The 15726-nt window shown below is 43.4% G+C and overlaps 3 protein-coding genes across 9 annotated transcripts in view; 2 read left to right on the top strand and 1 right to left on the bottom strand.

Moving 5' to 3' along the window:
• The window catches only part of kirre (kin of irre), a 394149-nt gene that overhangs the window by 336860 nt on the left and 41563 nt on the right, over positions 1–15726 (bottom strand). The gene's annotated exons all lie outside the window — the stretch shown is intronic.
• w (white) lies at positions 1207–7074 on the top strand. Its single transcript, NM_057439.2, has 6 exons — positions 1207–1436; positions 4545–4818; positions 4893–5547; positions 5609–5924; positions 6128–6259; positions 6330–7074. The coding sequence occupies exons 1-6, from the start codon at positions 1365–1367 to the stop codon at positions 6942–6944; spliced, it is 2064 nt and encodes a 687-aa protein (NP_476787.1). The 5' UTR covers positions 1207–1364; the 3' UTR covers positions 6945–7074.
• CG32795 (uncharacterized protein) lies at positions 7106–14767 on the top strand. 5 transcript variants are annotated; one of them, NM_001258580.1, is made up of 9 exons: positions 7106–7428; positions 7516–7614; positions 8295–8435; positions 9061–9179; positions 12544–12673; positions 12986–13125; positions 13186–13403; positions 13527–13906; positions 14248–14767. In NM_001258580.1, exons 3-9 carry the CDS (start codon positions 8373–8375, stop codon positions 14359–14361), a joined length of 1164 nt encoding a protein of 387 aa, NP_001245509.1. In that variant the 5' UTR covers positions 7106–7428; positions 7516–7614; positions 8295–8372; the 3' UTR covers positions 14362–14767. The 5 variants fall into 5 exon arrangements, with proteins under 5 accessions (NP_001245509.1, NP_726830.1, NP_996340.1 ...); NM_166952.1 differs by lacking the exons at positions 7106–7428; positions 7516–7614 and adding an exon at positions 7731–7927; NM_206617.2 differs by lacking the exons at positions 7106–7428; positions 7516–7614 and adding an exon at positions 7808–7927 and having other exon boundaries at positions 8234–8435.

Here is a 15726-nt window from a genome sequence, read left to right as displayed (position 1 = left end):
GCAAAAATGAGTGAAACATTGACGTTTCTTTGTTGTCTGTCGCTAGATCGGCCCACAAAGGAAGTCTCTTACGAATCGTACATACATCTAACTTTGAGTCAGCTAAAGATCTTCAGTGAAATAGGAAAATCATTTATTTCGAACTTTGAAGCTGTTGTAGAGCAGAACATATATGCATTAAAACTGGCACATGAAATAATGTTACTAGTGCTGAGTGAGACTTCTACAAATATCACATGCATATGCATAATTAACTTGCAAATCGAATCAAAAGCTATTATTCTGAGCTAAACTCTCAAAAGAAAACCATATTCATTTGAAGACCACTTAATCGTCGTCAGCAAATTAATTCCTGCAGATTCCTCGGCAACTGCAACTGCTAACCTGTTACCACATCGTCCGTGAAAATGGTATTGATAGCCTCCCGGAAAACCCGTCCCAGTCGAGATCCATATCCTGGACCAACTGGCCCCGATGATGAAGATTGATAATGCCCGGACAGCTGATGGCGGCAGTTCATGATTCCGGGGCCTGAGATGAGGTGCTAACGATGACGACAACGACCGGAGTGTCCGAAGTACGGGTGCGGATAGGCGTACGGGAAACGGGGAGTGCGGAATGCGCATCATCAACAGTCGCCGTTTGATAAATCATGCATGCAAAGTACAGTGCAAACCCCCGAAACGGGACGACAACAGGCGGATTAACAAGAACTCTCTTATTCACGATAAGAAGACGCTTCCCACTCAACCTAATCAGTATTCAAAGACAGCCACTCAGCTTATGAGTACTGCCCAGGTGGGGTACTATCATATTGGTGCAAAGGTGGTCGAATTTTTAATTATTTTGAACGGAACACATTAGCTAAACATAAACATGTTGTCACTAGTATGTATGTAAGTTAATAAAACCCATTTTTGCGGAAAGTAGATAAAAAAAACATTTTTTTTTTTTACTGCACTGGATATCATTGAACTTATCTGATCAGTTTTAAATTTACTTCGATCCAAGGGTATTTGATGTACCAGGTTCTTTCGATTACCTCTCACTCAAAATGACATTCCACTCAAAGTCAGCGCTGTTTGCCTCCTTCTCTGTCCACAGAAATATCGCCGTCTCTTTCGCCGCTGCGTCCGCTATCTCTTTCGCCACCGTTTGTAGCGTTACGTAGCGTCAATGTCCGCCTTCAGTTGCATTTTGTCAGCGGTTTCGTGACGAAGCTCCAAGCGGTTTACGCCATCAATTAAACACAAAGTGCTGTGCCAAAACTCCTCTCGCTTCTTATTTTTGTTTGTTTTTTGAGTGATTGGGGTGGTGATTGGTTTTGGGTGGGTAAGCAGGGGAAAGTGTGAAAAATCCCGGCAATGGGCCAAGAGGATCAGGAGCTATTAATTCGCGGAGGCAGCAAACACCCATCTGCCGAGCATCTGAACAATGTGAGTAGTACATGTGCATACATCTTAAGTTCACTTGATCTATAGGAACTGCGATTGCAACATCAAATTGTCTGCGGCGTGAGAACTGCGACCCACAAAAATCCCAAACCGCAATTGCACAAACAAATAGTGACACGAAACAGATTATTCTGGTAGCTGTTCTCGCTATATAAGACAATTTTTGAGATCATATCATGATCAAGACATCTAAAGGCATTCATTTTCGACTATATTCTTTTTTACAAAAAATATAACAACCAGATATTTTAAGCTTACCATGAAGTCCTCATTTCTTCCACCTTTCATTCTCAAATATTTTCTTGCTACACTACACTACACTACACTACATTATACATCGACCCCAAATAGTTGGATGTAGTAGATCGTAATTAGGGACGCATAACCAGTGGTGGCGTGGGAGGAGTCGGCTTAAGTTGGCCAACAACATTGCTGGGTGTCTATAACTCTAGGCTTGCCAAGATACTAGATACTGTATCCGTATCCATTTCTGGTTGTGTACTCGCATCTTCTACCTGATCTTAATACCTCGTTGTTTGCACGTCTCGCTCGACGAAAAATGTACAATCTAGTCTTATCTGGGTCATTATTTGGCTAGACGAATGCTTTGGGCTCAGCATCTGATATCTAGGTATCTTCGTGCGTATCTTGCTTTAAATTCTTAGCACCTCGGCTTGTATAACAAAATAAATAAGTGAGTACGATTTGCATATCTAGCCCCGGGCTCTTTGAAACAATTTTGAAAAGTCTCAAAAAGTTATACAAGGAGATAAGAACTTTAATTCTTTTGGGAAGTAAGTAACGCAGTAAAGGTAACAAAGTATTGAAAAATATGATATGTATGGAATATTTGAAGCCATCTTTAATTATATGTTCGTTGCATATATGTACATATTGGGCCGTTTACGCTCTGATATTTCCTTAATAATATCGAGTGGTCGTCAGCTTTTCCGCTGAATAATTGCGCCTCCTTCAGTATTTCGTTCTCATCAAAGTGAATGACTTTTGAGTGCACTCATTAGCCACTCGCACAATCGACAAAACGGGAGGAACAACAAATTGAGTCGCTTCTTTATTCAGTCATTTCAATTTGTCAAGTTCATCACGATACTCCTTCGCCTCCCTGCACAGCGCCATCTAGCGCCCACTCCTCGAGTTTCCTTCGTATTTCGTAAGTAATTCAAAAATAGCACGCAAAGTAAATAAAAAAAAAAGTAAGCCAAAAAATTAAATAAATATGAAATGTAGCATCTTTCGCTACTTATTTCAACAAAATACGAAAATAGGGAAAAGGTGGGAGAGTAAACCAGAGGAGGCAGGGAGATAAGAAAACCCAGTGGGAAAGGGACGGCGAAAACAGAAAAGAAAAGAAAACTTTTTAATAACATTTTTCGGCCTCATTTGTTGTGAAAACAATTTCGCCATGTCCCTCTATCTCTTTCCCAGCCATATGGCCATCTCGCTCTGCTCGAGGAGTGCCTGAAAACGGATATTACATTTTTTCGCGTCTACCTCTCGTAACGTCACCAATTGTGCTTTTTTTTTGGTAACAGGCCAAAAACTGGACACTGAGTGGCTAGAAGAATAAGCTGTCAAAGCATCGCAGCAGAAGATGAGCAGTGAAGCCTCGCTAAGGAGGAAATGCAACAGTTTTCAGGCTTTGGTCTTTTAGCTAGATTTTATATGTAGCAATGTAAACGATAAATCCAAATCCCCCAATCGTTTTGAAAAATAAATTTAATTTTAAATAGTTCAAAAAATGAAAGTTCTTAGCAGGGCTCACTGTAGCAAGGACCGCCAGGCGCTGAGTGCAAGGTGGACATTATTTTTTCTTGCTTTTATTGAATGTCAGCTTTTTATTTGGCCCTCTTCTTCGGATTTTGCCTTTCTCATTTGCTTGCATTTTTTTGCTTAATTTTTTTTATGATTATTTATACAAATTATTATGAGAGCAGCGGCGGATAAAATGCTTTCCATATTGTGGCCATCATTTTGTCTTGTTTTTTCCATTTTTTTTTTTTTTTGCCTCGACGCCAATTAGTGGATCCCTGTTATTTATGCTTTGCCGCAGGCCGCTGCGATGGCAAGAAACCCCACAAATGGAAAACGGAAAATTGTTTATGAAAATGAAAATATGCGCGAACGGAAGTGGTATGGGGCGAAAAGTTGGGGCGGGGAGGATGGCTTGATTTGACCATACCGCAAACGTCTTCGGTTACCGCCATTTCGAAAAGGGAAGCCCCACCTGGGCGAAAACTGACAGCTCAGTGGTTTTGGAAATCACTTTACCCGTAAACAAAATAACGTAAATAAGAATTTGTATTTCGGATTTATAAACTTAAACTCAATTGCAGAAGTAGTAGTTTGAACACTATTGCGTTCAACATAATTGGATCAAGTAAATGGACTGCTTTATACTGCTCATTGCACTTATCTACAAGAGATTGAGTTTTCCCACCACCCAAAAAAAGCCAAAGTATCCTTAAAGTTTTATATTTAATAAAAACAAAACTGGCGAAGCTCAAAGTCCCCAAACGAAAGCCAAAGATGCCAGCGATTTACACTCGCAATTGTCTTATGAGGTGGCAACATGGTGGAGGAACCTTGCCACTGCCACCACCCATCGTCCCATCGCCCCATCGTCCATCGCCCAACGACCTGTGACCCCGTCAACCGTCCACCGCCCACTTTCAAGGCCATCCACCAAGTGCCAGCCCTAATTTGCACATTTTAAATAGGCCTCGCCATCTCCTTTTTGGGAAACTTGGAAAACTCGGATCTTGGGCATTTTTATTAAACAGATGGGCTCCTTCTTTATAAAGCCGAGGGGGGGGGGGGGGGTTAGTGCCCGGAAACAGGGACGGCGGAGCAGGGATTGGCCAGGCTGGGCTAGATTTATGCACAGACGCCTTCATTTTTATGGACGAACGCCGTGAAATTGAAAAGTTTTCAGCTTGAAACCTTTTCTAGATGCACAAAAAATAAATAAAAGTATAAACCTACTTCGTAGGATACTTCGGGGTACTTTTTGTTCGGGGTTAGATGAGCATAACGCTTGTAGTTGATATTTGAGATCCCCTATCATTGCAGGGTGACAGCGGAGCGGCTTCGCAGAGCTGCATTAACCAGGGCTTCGGGCAGGCCAAAAACTACGGCACGCTCCGGCCACCCAGTCCGCCGGAGGACTCCGGTTCAGGGAGCGGCCAACTAGCCGAGAACCTCACCTATGCCTGGCACAATATGGACATCTTTGGGGCGGTCAATCAGCCGGGCTCCGGATGGCGGCAGCTGGTCAACCGGACACGCGGACTATTCTGCAACGAGCGACACATACCGGCGCCCAGGAAACATTTGCTCAAGAACGGTGAGTTTCTATTCGCAGTCGGCTGATCTGTGTGAAATCTTAATAAAGGGTCCAATTACCAATTTGAAACTCAGTTTGCGGCGTGGCCTATCCGGGCGAACTTTTGGCCGTGATGGGCAGTTCCGGTGCCGGAAAGACGACCCTGCTGAATGCCCTTGCCTTTCGATCGCCGCAGGGCATCCAAGTATCGCCATCCGGGATGCGACTGCTCAATGGCCAACCTGTGGACGCCAAGGAGATGCAGGCCAGGTGCGCCTATGTCCAGCAGGATGACCTCTTTATCGGCTCCCTAACGGCCAGGGAACACCTGATTTTCCAAGCCATGGTGCGGATGCCACGACATCTGACCTATCGGCAGCGAGTGGCCCGCGTGGATCAGGTGATCCAGGAGCTTTCGCTCAGCAAATGTCAGCACACGATCATCGGTGTGCCCGGCAGGGTGAAAGGTCTGTCCGGCGGAGAAAGGAAGCGTCTGGCATTCGCCTCCGAGGCTCTAACCGATCCGCCGCTTCTGATCTGCGATGAGCCCACCTCCGGACTGGACTCCTTTACCGCCCACAGCGTCGTCCAGGTGCTGAAGAAGCTGTCGCAGAAGGGCAAGACCGTCATCCTGACCATTCATCAGCCGTCTTCCGAGCTGTTTGAGCTCTTTGACAAGATCCTTCTGATGGCCGAGGGCAGGGTAGCTTTCTTGGGCACTCCCAGCGAAGCCGTCGACTTCTTTTCCTAGTGAGTTCGATGTGTTTATTAAGGGTATCTAGTATTACATAACATCTCAACTCCTATCCAGCGTGGGTGCCCAGTGTCCTACCAACTACAATCCGGCGGACTTTTACGTACAGGTGTTGGCCGTTGTGCCCGGACGGGAGATCGAGTCCCGTGATCGGATCGCCAAGATATGCGACAATTTTGCCATTAGCAAAGTAGCCCGGGATATGGAGCAGTTGTTGGCCACCAAAAATCTGGAGAAGCCACTGGAGCAGCCGGAGAATGGGTACACCTACAAGGCCACCTGGTTCATGCAGTTCCGGGCGGTCCTGTGGCGATCCTGGCTGTCGGTGCTCAAGGAACCACTCCTCGTAAAAGTGCGACTTATTCAGACAACGGTGAGTGGTTCCAGTGGAAACAAATGATATAACGCTTACAATTCTTGGAAACAAATTCGCTAGATTTTAGATAGAATTGCCTGATTCCACACCCTTCTTAGTTTTTTTCAATGAGATGTATAGTTTATAGTTTTGCAGAAGATAAATAAATTTCATTTAACTCGCGAATATTAATGAGATGCGAGTAACATTTTAATTTGCAGATGGTTGCCATCTTGATTGGCCTCATCTTTTTGGGCCAACAACTCACGCAAGTGGGTGTGATGAATATCAACGGAGCCATCTTCCTCTTCCTGACCAACATGACCTTTCAAAACGTCTTTGCCACGATAAATGTAAGTCATGTTTAGAATACATTTGCATTTCAATAATTTACTAACTTTCTAATGAATCGATTCGATTTAGGTGTTCACCTCAGAGCTGCCAGTTTTTATGAGGGAGGCCCGAAGTCGACTTTATCGCTGTGACACATACTTTCTGGGCAAAACGATTGCCGAATTGCCGCTTTTTCTCACAGTGCCACTGGTCTTCACGGCGATTGCCTATCCGATGATCGGACTGCGGGCCGGAGTGCTGCACTTCTTCAACTGCCTGGCGCTGGTCACTCTGGTGGCCAATGTGTCAACGTCCTTCGGATATCTAATATCCTGCGCCAGCTCCTCGACCTCGATGGCGCTGTCTGTGGGTCCGCCGGTTATCATACCATTCCTGCTCTTTGGCGGCTTCTTCTTGAACTCGGGCTCGGTGCCAGTATACCTCAAATGGTTGTCGTACCTCTCATGGTTCCGTTACGCCAACGAGGGTCTGCTGATTAACCAATGGGCGGACGTGGAGCCGGGCGAAATTAGCTGCACATCGTCGAACACCACGTGCCCCAGTTCGGGCAAGGTCATCCTGGAGACGCTTAACTTCTCCGCCGCCGATCTGCCGCTGGACTACGTGGGTCTGGCCATTCTCATCGTGAGCTTCCGGGTGCTCGCATATCTGGCTCTAAGACTTCGGGCCCGACGCAAGGAGTAGCCGACATATATCCGAAATAACTGCTTGTTTTTTTTTTTACCATTATTACCATCGTGTTTACTGTTTATTGCCCCCTCAAAAAGCTAATGTAATTATATTTGTGCCAATAAAAACAAGATATGACCTATAGAATACAAGTATTTCCCCTTCGAACATCCCCACAAGTAGACTTTGGATTTGTCTTCTAACCAAAAGACTTACACACCTGCATACCTTACATCAAAAACTCGTTTATCGCTACATAAAACACCGGGATATATTTTTTATATACAAACTTTTCAAATCGCGCGCCCTCTTCATAATTCACCTCCACCACACCACGTTTCGTAGTTGCTCTTTCGCTGTCTCCCACCCGCTCTCCGCAACACATTCACCTTTTGTTCGACGACCTTGGAGCGACTGTCGTTAGTTCCGCGCGATTCGGTTCGCTCAAATGGTTCCGAGTGGTTCATTTCGTCTCAATAGAAATTAGTAATAAATATTTGTATGTACAATTTATTTGCTCCAATATATTTGTATATATTTCCCTCACAGCTATATTTATTCTAATTTAATATTATGACTTTTTAAGGTAATTTTTTGTGACCTGTTCGGAGTGATTAGCGTTACAATTTGAACTGAAAGTGACATCCAGTGTTTGTTCCTTGTGTAGATGCATCTCAAAAAAATGGTGGGCATAATAGTGTTGTTTATATATATCAAAAATAACAACTATAATAATAAGAATACATTTAATTTAGAAAATGCTTGGATTTCACTGGAACTAGTTCTCTCTCTCTCTCTCTTATCTATCGCTACTTGGTTGGCGCGCTCTCGCGCTCTCTTTGTGTGCGTGTGGGCAGTGTGTTTTTTGTTGTTTTGCGCTTTATGTGTTGTATTTTGTGTGTTTGGCCGAAGTATTTAAAACAAAAGTGCAGCGGAAATAGTTAATAACAAAATATTAGTCGACGGTAGCGGTCCGGTTGTTTTCGTGCTCATCGCGAGTACGTATTTATTTTTAAAAAATAATAAACGCGAAAGGCAAGAGAACGCGGCATAAGTTGTGTTGACTTTTGAGTTTTGTTTGTTAATTTTCCAATTGCAAAGGCAAATTGCGGTCTTTTTTTTGTTGCTTCTTTGCTTTTCCAACGTGGCAACGTGATTGTGTGGGTGTGCTCTGGTGTGTGTGCATGTGTGTGAGTGCGTGCGTGTTTGTTTGTTGGGAAATCGCAGAAAAATATTTAATTGATTTTTCACCGGTTTATTTCCTAACCTCAAACGCAACATCTTCTGCTTCTTCTCTTTGCCAGCTGTTGCATACAACAAATAAAAATAATAAAAATAATAATAATAATAACAACAACCACCTAGGCAAACAAAAACAAACGGAGAAATAATAGCAGCCAAATAAAGGATAAACGGCGAGCAAAGCCGCAAAAAACCACCAGAATGAATATCGATTCGCTGAAAAACGAGTGGGAAGAACTCAATAAGGAGTTTGCCGAACTGGAGGTAAGCTCTATATATATTCATTTATATATACAAACATACATCTGTAGAATCGAGAAGTAATGCCCACAGACTATATAGATATCAATACCAAAATTCGAAGACATGAAAGAGGCACGCGCACAAACACCCACACGTGTGTCTGTGTCGCTTTCACCTTGGACAAAAACAGCTGCTTGTTCTTAAAAATACCCTTGCCAAAGAGAGCCAAATGAAATTCACTAAGAACTCAATAATTTCCATTAAATTTGATACTATTATCAGCAAAAAGTGTTAAGCACCATTATAAATGGCACCAAATTTTGTATGCATAATTGTATACACTTTTTTTTTCTTTCCAATCAGAAGATTTTCAAAATTAAAACTTTAACAAACAGCTGTTCATAAATAAGTTTACAGCTATGATATCAGTAACGTATGAAATTCCGATCGCCTGTTTTTAAAGATTATTGAACTCATTGTTGGTATATGGCTGTTTATTACGATAAGTAGAGATAATACCATTGAACTTTGAACTTTGAGAGCTGGCAAAAAATGTGCTCGATGCTCGGCAAGGGTATTCAAAATTCTTCTCAATGGTCTTGCTTATTCCTTTCCAACCCTTTTTTTTTATTCCCACCGATCACAGAGCTGCAACAGGCGGTACATCGAGCTGCTGGAACAGCTGCACAGCCATCAACAAATCTGCTTCAATGAGATCAAGCATCAGCGGTACCGCATGAACCAGATAACGACGTCTCTGCGACAGTGAGTATTGGAGGTCATTGACCCTGGATTAATTTGAAGAACCAACGGGAAGGTGGGCGGGCTCACACTGTAACCATTAAAGATTAAACATGCAGTTATATTTGTTCCTTGCAATTAAATGAGTTTGCTTTGCCAACCAACTCCAGTTATTTATAATGATCTACTTGCCATTTGTGTGGTAATCATTAGCCAATATATATATATATATATATACATATATATATCTGTTCCTAGAAAGCTGCGCGTTCTTTGCACAATGACATTTCCATTCCAATCGCTTTGGCACCTTGAAAACCGGCCGCATTTTCCCACCCCCTTGGCCAACGCGCTTTTGCGTGGATTTTGGGCTATGTGTTCTTGTTTGCACGATTGGAATTTGACTTCAATCAATTAGAGCCGTCTAATCAGGCGAACGAACACACGCATTTCAGCACTCCGAGCACTTGCGTTGATTAGGTGGGCAGAGCAGGGAACACAGTTCTTGCGGCAATTAGTCAGGCCGTAATCAGTTCTTATCGCGTAACTGCCAACAGTTGGTTGTTGGTTGGATCGCTCGGAAACAGTGTTTTTACAACTGTTTCTTTTGTTTTTTTTCTTGGCCGTGATAAAACTTCTGATAAACCAGAGCCCCTAGACTTTGCTCACCACCACCGTCCGTCCATCCATCCAAGACTACGACTATATTTCGGGCTCCGTGTTTTATGGTCGCGTCATAAAAATACCCATTGCCCGATACGCGTAGGTACATAAAAAGGGGGAGTGGAGCATTCTGGCGGAGTGCAAATTAAACCGAAAACTGCCCAACTGCCCAGCTGACCAGCTGCCCTTGACCCTCCGTCGCAATCGCACAGACACACACACTCACCTGCGCAACACGCAATCCCAGCAAACACAATCACACAAATGTGCAGGCACAGTGGGACAAAGTGCGCTAAATTTGGATATATAATAAATCCAAAACCAAAAAGAAAACAAAAAAGGGTAAAATATTTTACTGTTGTTAAAATTCGATCATTCATTATTCACTGATATTAAATATAGTAGATATAATCGATTTAAATTCTTTGCACTTCATCTTCATCGTTTTCGATTTAAATTATAATTACAATTATCTGTTGAATATCTCGGTTGAGCAGTGTGCAGGGTGGCGAATTGCTTTACTTCGCATGCAAAACACCGCCTCAACTTTGACCCACTGTGCGGCCAAGGCTTTTCGCTTTTCGCTTTTATACACTATACTATATACTTTATATTTGTTTTGAGCGCGGCTTCGCAGCGAGTGGAAGTGGAAGAGAAATCGCTTGCATTGGCGCGCTTTTGAACGCTCACAAATGTGGGGTATACAAATCAAATAAATAGCAGGCTGCGCAATGATGAAACATCAGAGATTCCTTAACACTTTTGTTGAGACCTTTCGTTTGTTTGATAGCTGGCTGGCTAATCTTCAATTCCCTATTCATACTATCTATGTATGTTTGAAGTTCTGCCCCTTGTGTCGCGTGTTTGGCGTCACATTGCAACCGTTTGCTGAACCCTGCGAACCCGTGGAACGCGCATTCAGTTGGTCACATAAATTATGCAATTCGCGGAGTAATAGCTAAAATCAACTGATTACCATCTTGACCTGATAGGTCCTACACTGCGGAAAACTCACAAATTCCATTGGCAATAAGCAATTTAAAGTTTAAATTAAAACATCTATCTATTACACATTGAAGCTTGGCAAATATCTAGGCTAAAAACAATTTGTTAGATTATATATGTATTTTTGCGGACTTTGCTTCTTTTCTTTTTTTTTTCTCCAAGTGTGCGCAACGAAAACCTGTTACACTCGCGATGTTTTTGTCGCTGATGATTGGCTGGCTGGCTTGCTTGCTTTCCGCCGTATTTTTTCCAAGCCAAATGAATTTTAATTGAGGCATGCAAATGGGGTGTCGAAGTTACGGAATTCGCTCCTGGTTTGCCGTAGAAAGTGTTTGAATGCAAACAATGGCAACAAACAGTTCGATTGCATTTAGCATCATCGCTCAACACTCAAATATTGTTTATTCACTAATGATCACATAGAGTTGGGTAAGCGCGTTTTGTAATCATTTTGTTGGCTAGATATCTCAGTTAATTGTAATTGTAGAGTTGGCTGGGTGTGTGTACATAAAGAAGCTTTTAATTTGTTTGCACTTTTAAGTGTGTTTTTTTTTTGTTTTTTGCCTTTGTGGTCCCATGATTTTGTGAGAGGATTTTGCGATTACTTTTAAGACTCGCCCTTTTCTCTGTGATTTTTTATTCGAGGCATTTGAATGTGTTTCGGGCTAATTGATAGTGTAGTAGCCATTAGTCAAATTTCACAATAAGAACTATTCCATCTTTTCTATGGAAATTTCCCACTATCTTGTACGAAATAATCTGCAACAGATTGGCATGTTATCATCCCAGACGATATTGGTGGCAAGTAGAAGTGGATGAGAGGTTTGCGTTCCCATAAGCAAATGGTGCGGAAACAAATATAATCGAACCACTTTGTATGGTCAGCTCAATTTCGCCGTATCAGCATGGCTCGGGAAACGTTATCTGTCCATCGGCTTGCGGCCTCAACGGGGTATTAGAGGTGTTTAGAAATAAAACAACTATAAATCCACATTTGACGAGTCATATAGATGTGCACCGAAGGTGGAACATACGTTTATGGTAACTGTTAATTGACCGAATAAACTATACCCGCCCACTTTGGCCATCAATTATGCGCATCTAAATTGAACTTTGTTCTTGCTGCCCCACAGTTGCCATTGTCCCGCAATAAACAAATAACTGCGTGTATAAGCGAATAAATTATTACAAAAATATGGCTTAAAGTGAAGCGTGTGACAATCAATAAAACAATAAATGTACATTCGAACAAAGTCCGAAAATGATTTTATGTTAATTTATGGGAATATAACAAAACCAAAAAAAAAAAACATACGAAAACAAATAAAAACAATTTTCGCCACTGATACGATAGTTTAAGTACCTTTATACACATAATCTAATCATCGCATTTTTTGCCAACGGTAATCCATTCCAGTCTTGTGTTCTTTCGTTAATTACATAACAAAAAAAATGCTCTCTTTTAGCACTTCTAAAATACCGAAAACAAATCAAATCTATCTTATTTATAAGGTTATTTTACGTACATTTATTTACAAGGTACCGTCTTTATCTTTACACTCAATTTATGAGAAAGTAATCTTATCTGTATTCGATGACGCAAAGTGTATATTGGCCCACCCGATCCTTCCTTGAATGTTATGTACAAAATTTGTAGCTTGCCTGTGAAATAATCTAAACAAATTCTGAACCACGACCATCATCATCGATATTTTGTCAGGTTCAAAGGGCCCGTTCCGGCGGAGGACAAGGAGAAGGTCGATGACCTGCACAAGATGACCTTGAAGCGCAAAGCGCAACTGCACGAAATCGAGCAATCCTTGCCAGCGAAATCCGGCCGCTATTTGCAGGTGAGTTGCCACTCCGAAGTCCATGGTCCGAGGTCCAAAGTCTCTGATATAAAAGTGCGTCCAGGTCATAAAACTGAGAACTTTGCCTCCAAGTGGAAACGGGAAATAAGTGAGGAAAAAGTTCTTTCCTGTGCGACAATTCTCGCGTCTTGTTCTGGACTATGGCAGGACTTTGGGTTTTGGTCTTGTTCCTCGCATTTCAGTTGGACTCCACTCCACCACTCGAGTTGAATCATCAACTCAACTTGACTCGAAGTTGACCCACTGAAACTCACTGGCGACCTCCGCTCTGCTCTCCACATTCCATTGCAGATAATCCTGGGCGATGTAAATGTCTCGATTCTCAACAGAAACGACAAAGTTCGCTATAAAGATGACTATGAAAAGTTTAAATTAATACTCAACGTAATTGGACTGATAATGGCCTTCTTCAATTTGATATTCAACTACAGGTGAGTGGCACTCTCCGGCACACCCATGAGTTGCGCCCACTCACAACTTATGCTTCCCAGGGCCCTGGAGCTGGCCTTCATATTCCTGTTGGTCTGGTACTACTGCACCCTGACCATTCGCGAGTCCATCCTCAAGGTGAACGGCTCGAGGATCAAGGGCTGGTGGCGGGCGCACCACTTCATCTCTACGGTCGCCGCCGGTGTTCTATTGGTTTGGCCACAGGGCGAGCACTGGCAAATCTTCCGGATGCAGTTCATGTACTTCAACGTCTACATTAGTGAGTTGTGCTTTTCAGCTTGGGGCATACTCTACGCCTCTACTGCTCCACGAATATTTCGCTAAAACTCTGCCCTTTGCATGCATTGTAATCGCTGCATATTCCGCTTGCTCGCAATTGCAGGCATTGTCCAGTATTTGCAGTTTGGCTACCAGAAGGGCCTGCTCTATCGACTGAAGGCGCTCGGCGAGCGGCACAACATGGACATCACCATCGAGGGCTTCCACTCGTGGATGTGGCGCGGTCTGAGCTTCCTGCTGCCCTTCCTGTTCATCGGCTACGGTTACCAGGCGTATAACGCGTGGACGCTCTACAAGTTGGCCTACAGCCCGCCGGATGCGCCGTGGCACGTGTCCGTGATGTCCGGACTGTTCCTGCTGCTCTTCGTGGGCAACATGGCCACCACTTTATGGGTGGTGCCCGAGAAGATACGCGAACGGGCCAAGGAGCGCTACCGACTCCAGAGCATGGGCAAGTCGATGAAGCTGCGCAAGGAGATGAAGGTGAGGGACTTCGGTGGCGGCGACTATAGCATTTCGTCTTAAGGGAGCTCTTTTTGTTGCGGAAAGAATAGCACATTGGCAAAAGACTGCAGAAGGTCCAATCTTTGACACATATATGTGAAATGGGAATATGAAATTTTTGTATCCTAAAATGGCTTCGATATTCGAATTGGATTTCGCTAGATTGATTCGTGAAGGTCAAGTAAATTGTTTTAGCTGTAGCAAAGCAGAAAATCGGCAAAGTAATAAAATGTATTAAAATGCAAATTCTGCAACTGCAAGATGAATCTTTTGAAGAACTCCCACATATAACTACATATGTTGCTCCTACCTAATTGCAGAATAGCGCCAGTGATTTGGACCTCTCGAGCGGATCGAAACTTTCGCCAACAGCGACCACGACCACTTCCATTGCGACTGCGACGCAAACGCCCGCCGAGAAGAAGGAAACTTAAACGAATCAGTGCGATGATTCTGATTAGCCTGGCATTTCAATTGAACATATATTTACTGTTTTTACTACGTTTTTTTTTTCCTATTTATTAAATTTTCCCTTGGTTTTGTTCCTCTCCCCTTCCCAGCCACCAAAACGACTTTGAATTGTGTTTTTTTCCCCCATTTCATACACATAATGTAAAACTGTTGTACATTTGAAGCAAACACTATATAAGCAAAGAAAAAACAACAATATGTAGTCACAGTACACATTTTTTTTTTTCGCCTAATTGTAAGTATGAAAAGTGAGAAGATGAAATATTAAATGGAATTGAAGTGACCCGTTTTTGTTTATTTTTTATGTTTAGACTAAGATTGAAATGGAAGCTAAAAAAGACAAATAAATGAGAACGAATGGTTAATAATATGCATTTCGTGTTATAACTGGAAAACTGAGGAAGTCTCGATTGATATGAATTATATATACAGTGCAGCAAGTTCCATTCCAATCAAAATGTTGAATTTGAGCGGTTTTCCCTGGGGTGCAAATGACTCCAAAAGTGTGGCAGGCGGCGTGGTGACAAGGCTTAGGTAATGTCGCCTTGTTTTACTGGCGGCCATTAATGCGGCTCCCCGTTGGCCGTCTCCACAGCATTTCCCGGCCGGAAAAGGGGATCCCCTGGCTTTTCCGAATCCACCAAAAACCCCCCCCCCCACACAATGTTCCCTTGCCCCGCTCACCTCACATTTGGTGCAACAAAGGTTCGCCTCCTGCAATGCGGCAAAAAGCGGCGCGGTTTTTGCAGCTCCATTTTACCATCGCCCGCCTCGACCGCGAAAACCGCAAGCCCAGTGTCTCTGTGTGAGTGCGTTCCTACACAGTGAGAAAATGCGAAATTGTGTCTAACTCTGAAGTGGGATAATTCCGAAGTTTGGCGCCTGTTTCTCCCAGTGCATGTGGGCCCGTGCAGTCAGTTGCCGGTTCCAGGATCCCGGGATCCTGGCCATTTTGCTTGTCTGCGCTCTGCCGCAGCCTAATTTGGCGAGAGTTCATTAATTGCGTAAACGGCGCGCGCTTTTAATTATGTCGAACGTTGAGCGGTGGGTTCGCTGGGTGGTGGTGGATGTTGGATGGTGGGTGGTGGGTGGCGGGGTGGTGCTTTTCGTATTTTGTGCATTTGTGGCACTGTTTGCATTGTTGCTGCAAAACCCACTGCCCACTGTAGCCCGCCAGCACCCACTGTTTTTCTGCGGCAAATGGCAACAACGGAATTTACGACTTTTGGTCAACGCAGCCGCAGCGACCATCAAAAAGGAAGCGACAAGGGTTAAAGAGCGGCCCGGCGGAGGGTTAAGGGGCAAACGGCAACGAAGCCAGCACTCCC

Source organism: Drosophila melanogaster, chromosome X (assembly GCF_000001215.4).
Source record: "Drosophila melanogaster chromosome X".
NCBI classification, from domain to species: Eukaryota; Metazoa; Arthropoda; class Insecta; order Diptera; family Drosophilidae; genus Drosophila; species Drosophila melanogaster.
Note: the sequence above shows the minus strand (reverse complement) of the source record. Positions and strands in the feature narration are given on the sequence as shown.

What these genes read in the sequence shown, in the direction of transcription:
- w (NM_057439.2), top strand. Translation starts at nt 1,365, where the DNA reads ATGGGCCAAGAGGATCAGGAGCTATTAATTCGCGGAGGCAGCAAACAC. An exon ending in CTGCCGAGCATCTGAACAAT is followed by an intron (nt 1,437 to 4,544) that starts GTGAGTAGTACA and finishes CTATCATTGCAG; the next exon opens with GGTGACAGCGGAGCGGCTTC. An exon ending in GCCGTCGACTTCTTTTCCTA is followed by an intron (nt 5,548 to 5,608) that starts GTGAGTTCGATG and finishes ACTCCTATCCAG; the next exon opens with CGTGGGTGCCCAGTGTCCTA.
- CG32795 (NM_001258580.1), top strand. Translation starts at nt 8,373, where the DNA reads ATGAATATCGATTCGCTGAAAAACGAGTGGGAAGAACTCAATAAGGAG. An exon ending in AATCCGGCCGCTATTTGCAG is followed by an intron (nt 12,674 to 12,985) that starts GTGAGTTGCCAC and finishes ATTCCATTGCAG; the next exon opens with ATAATCCTGGGCGATGTAAA. An exon ending in GTACTTCAACGTCTACATTA is followed by an intron (nt 13,404 to 13,526) that starts GTGAGTTGTGCT and finishes TCGCAATTGCAG; the next exon opens with GCATTGTCCAGTATTTGCAG.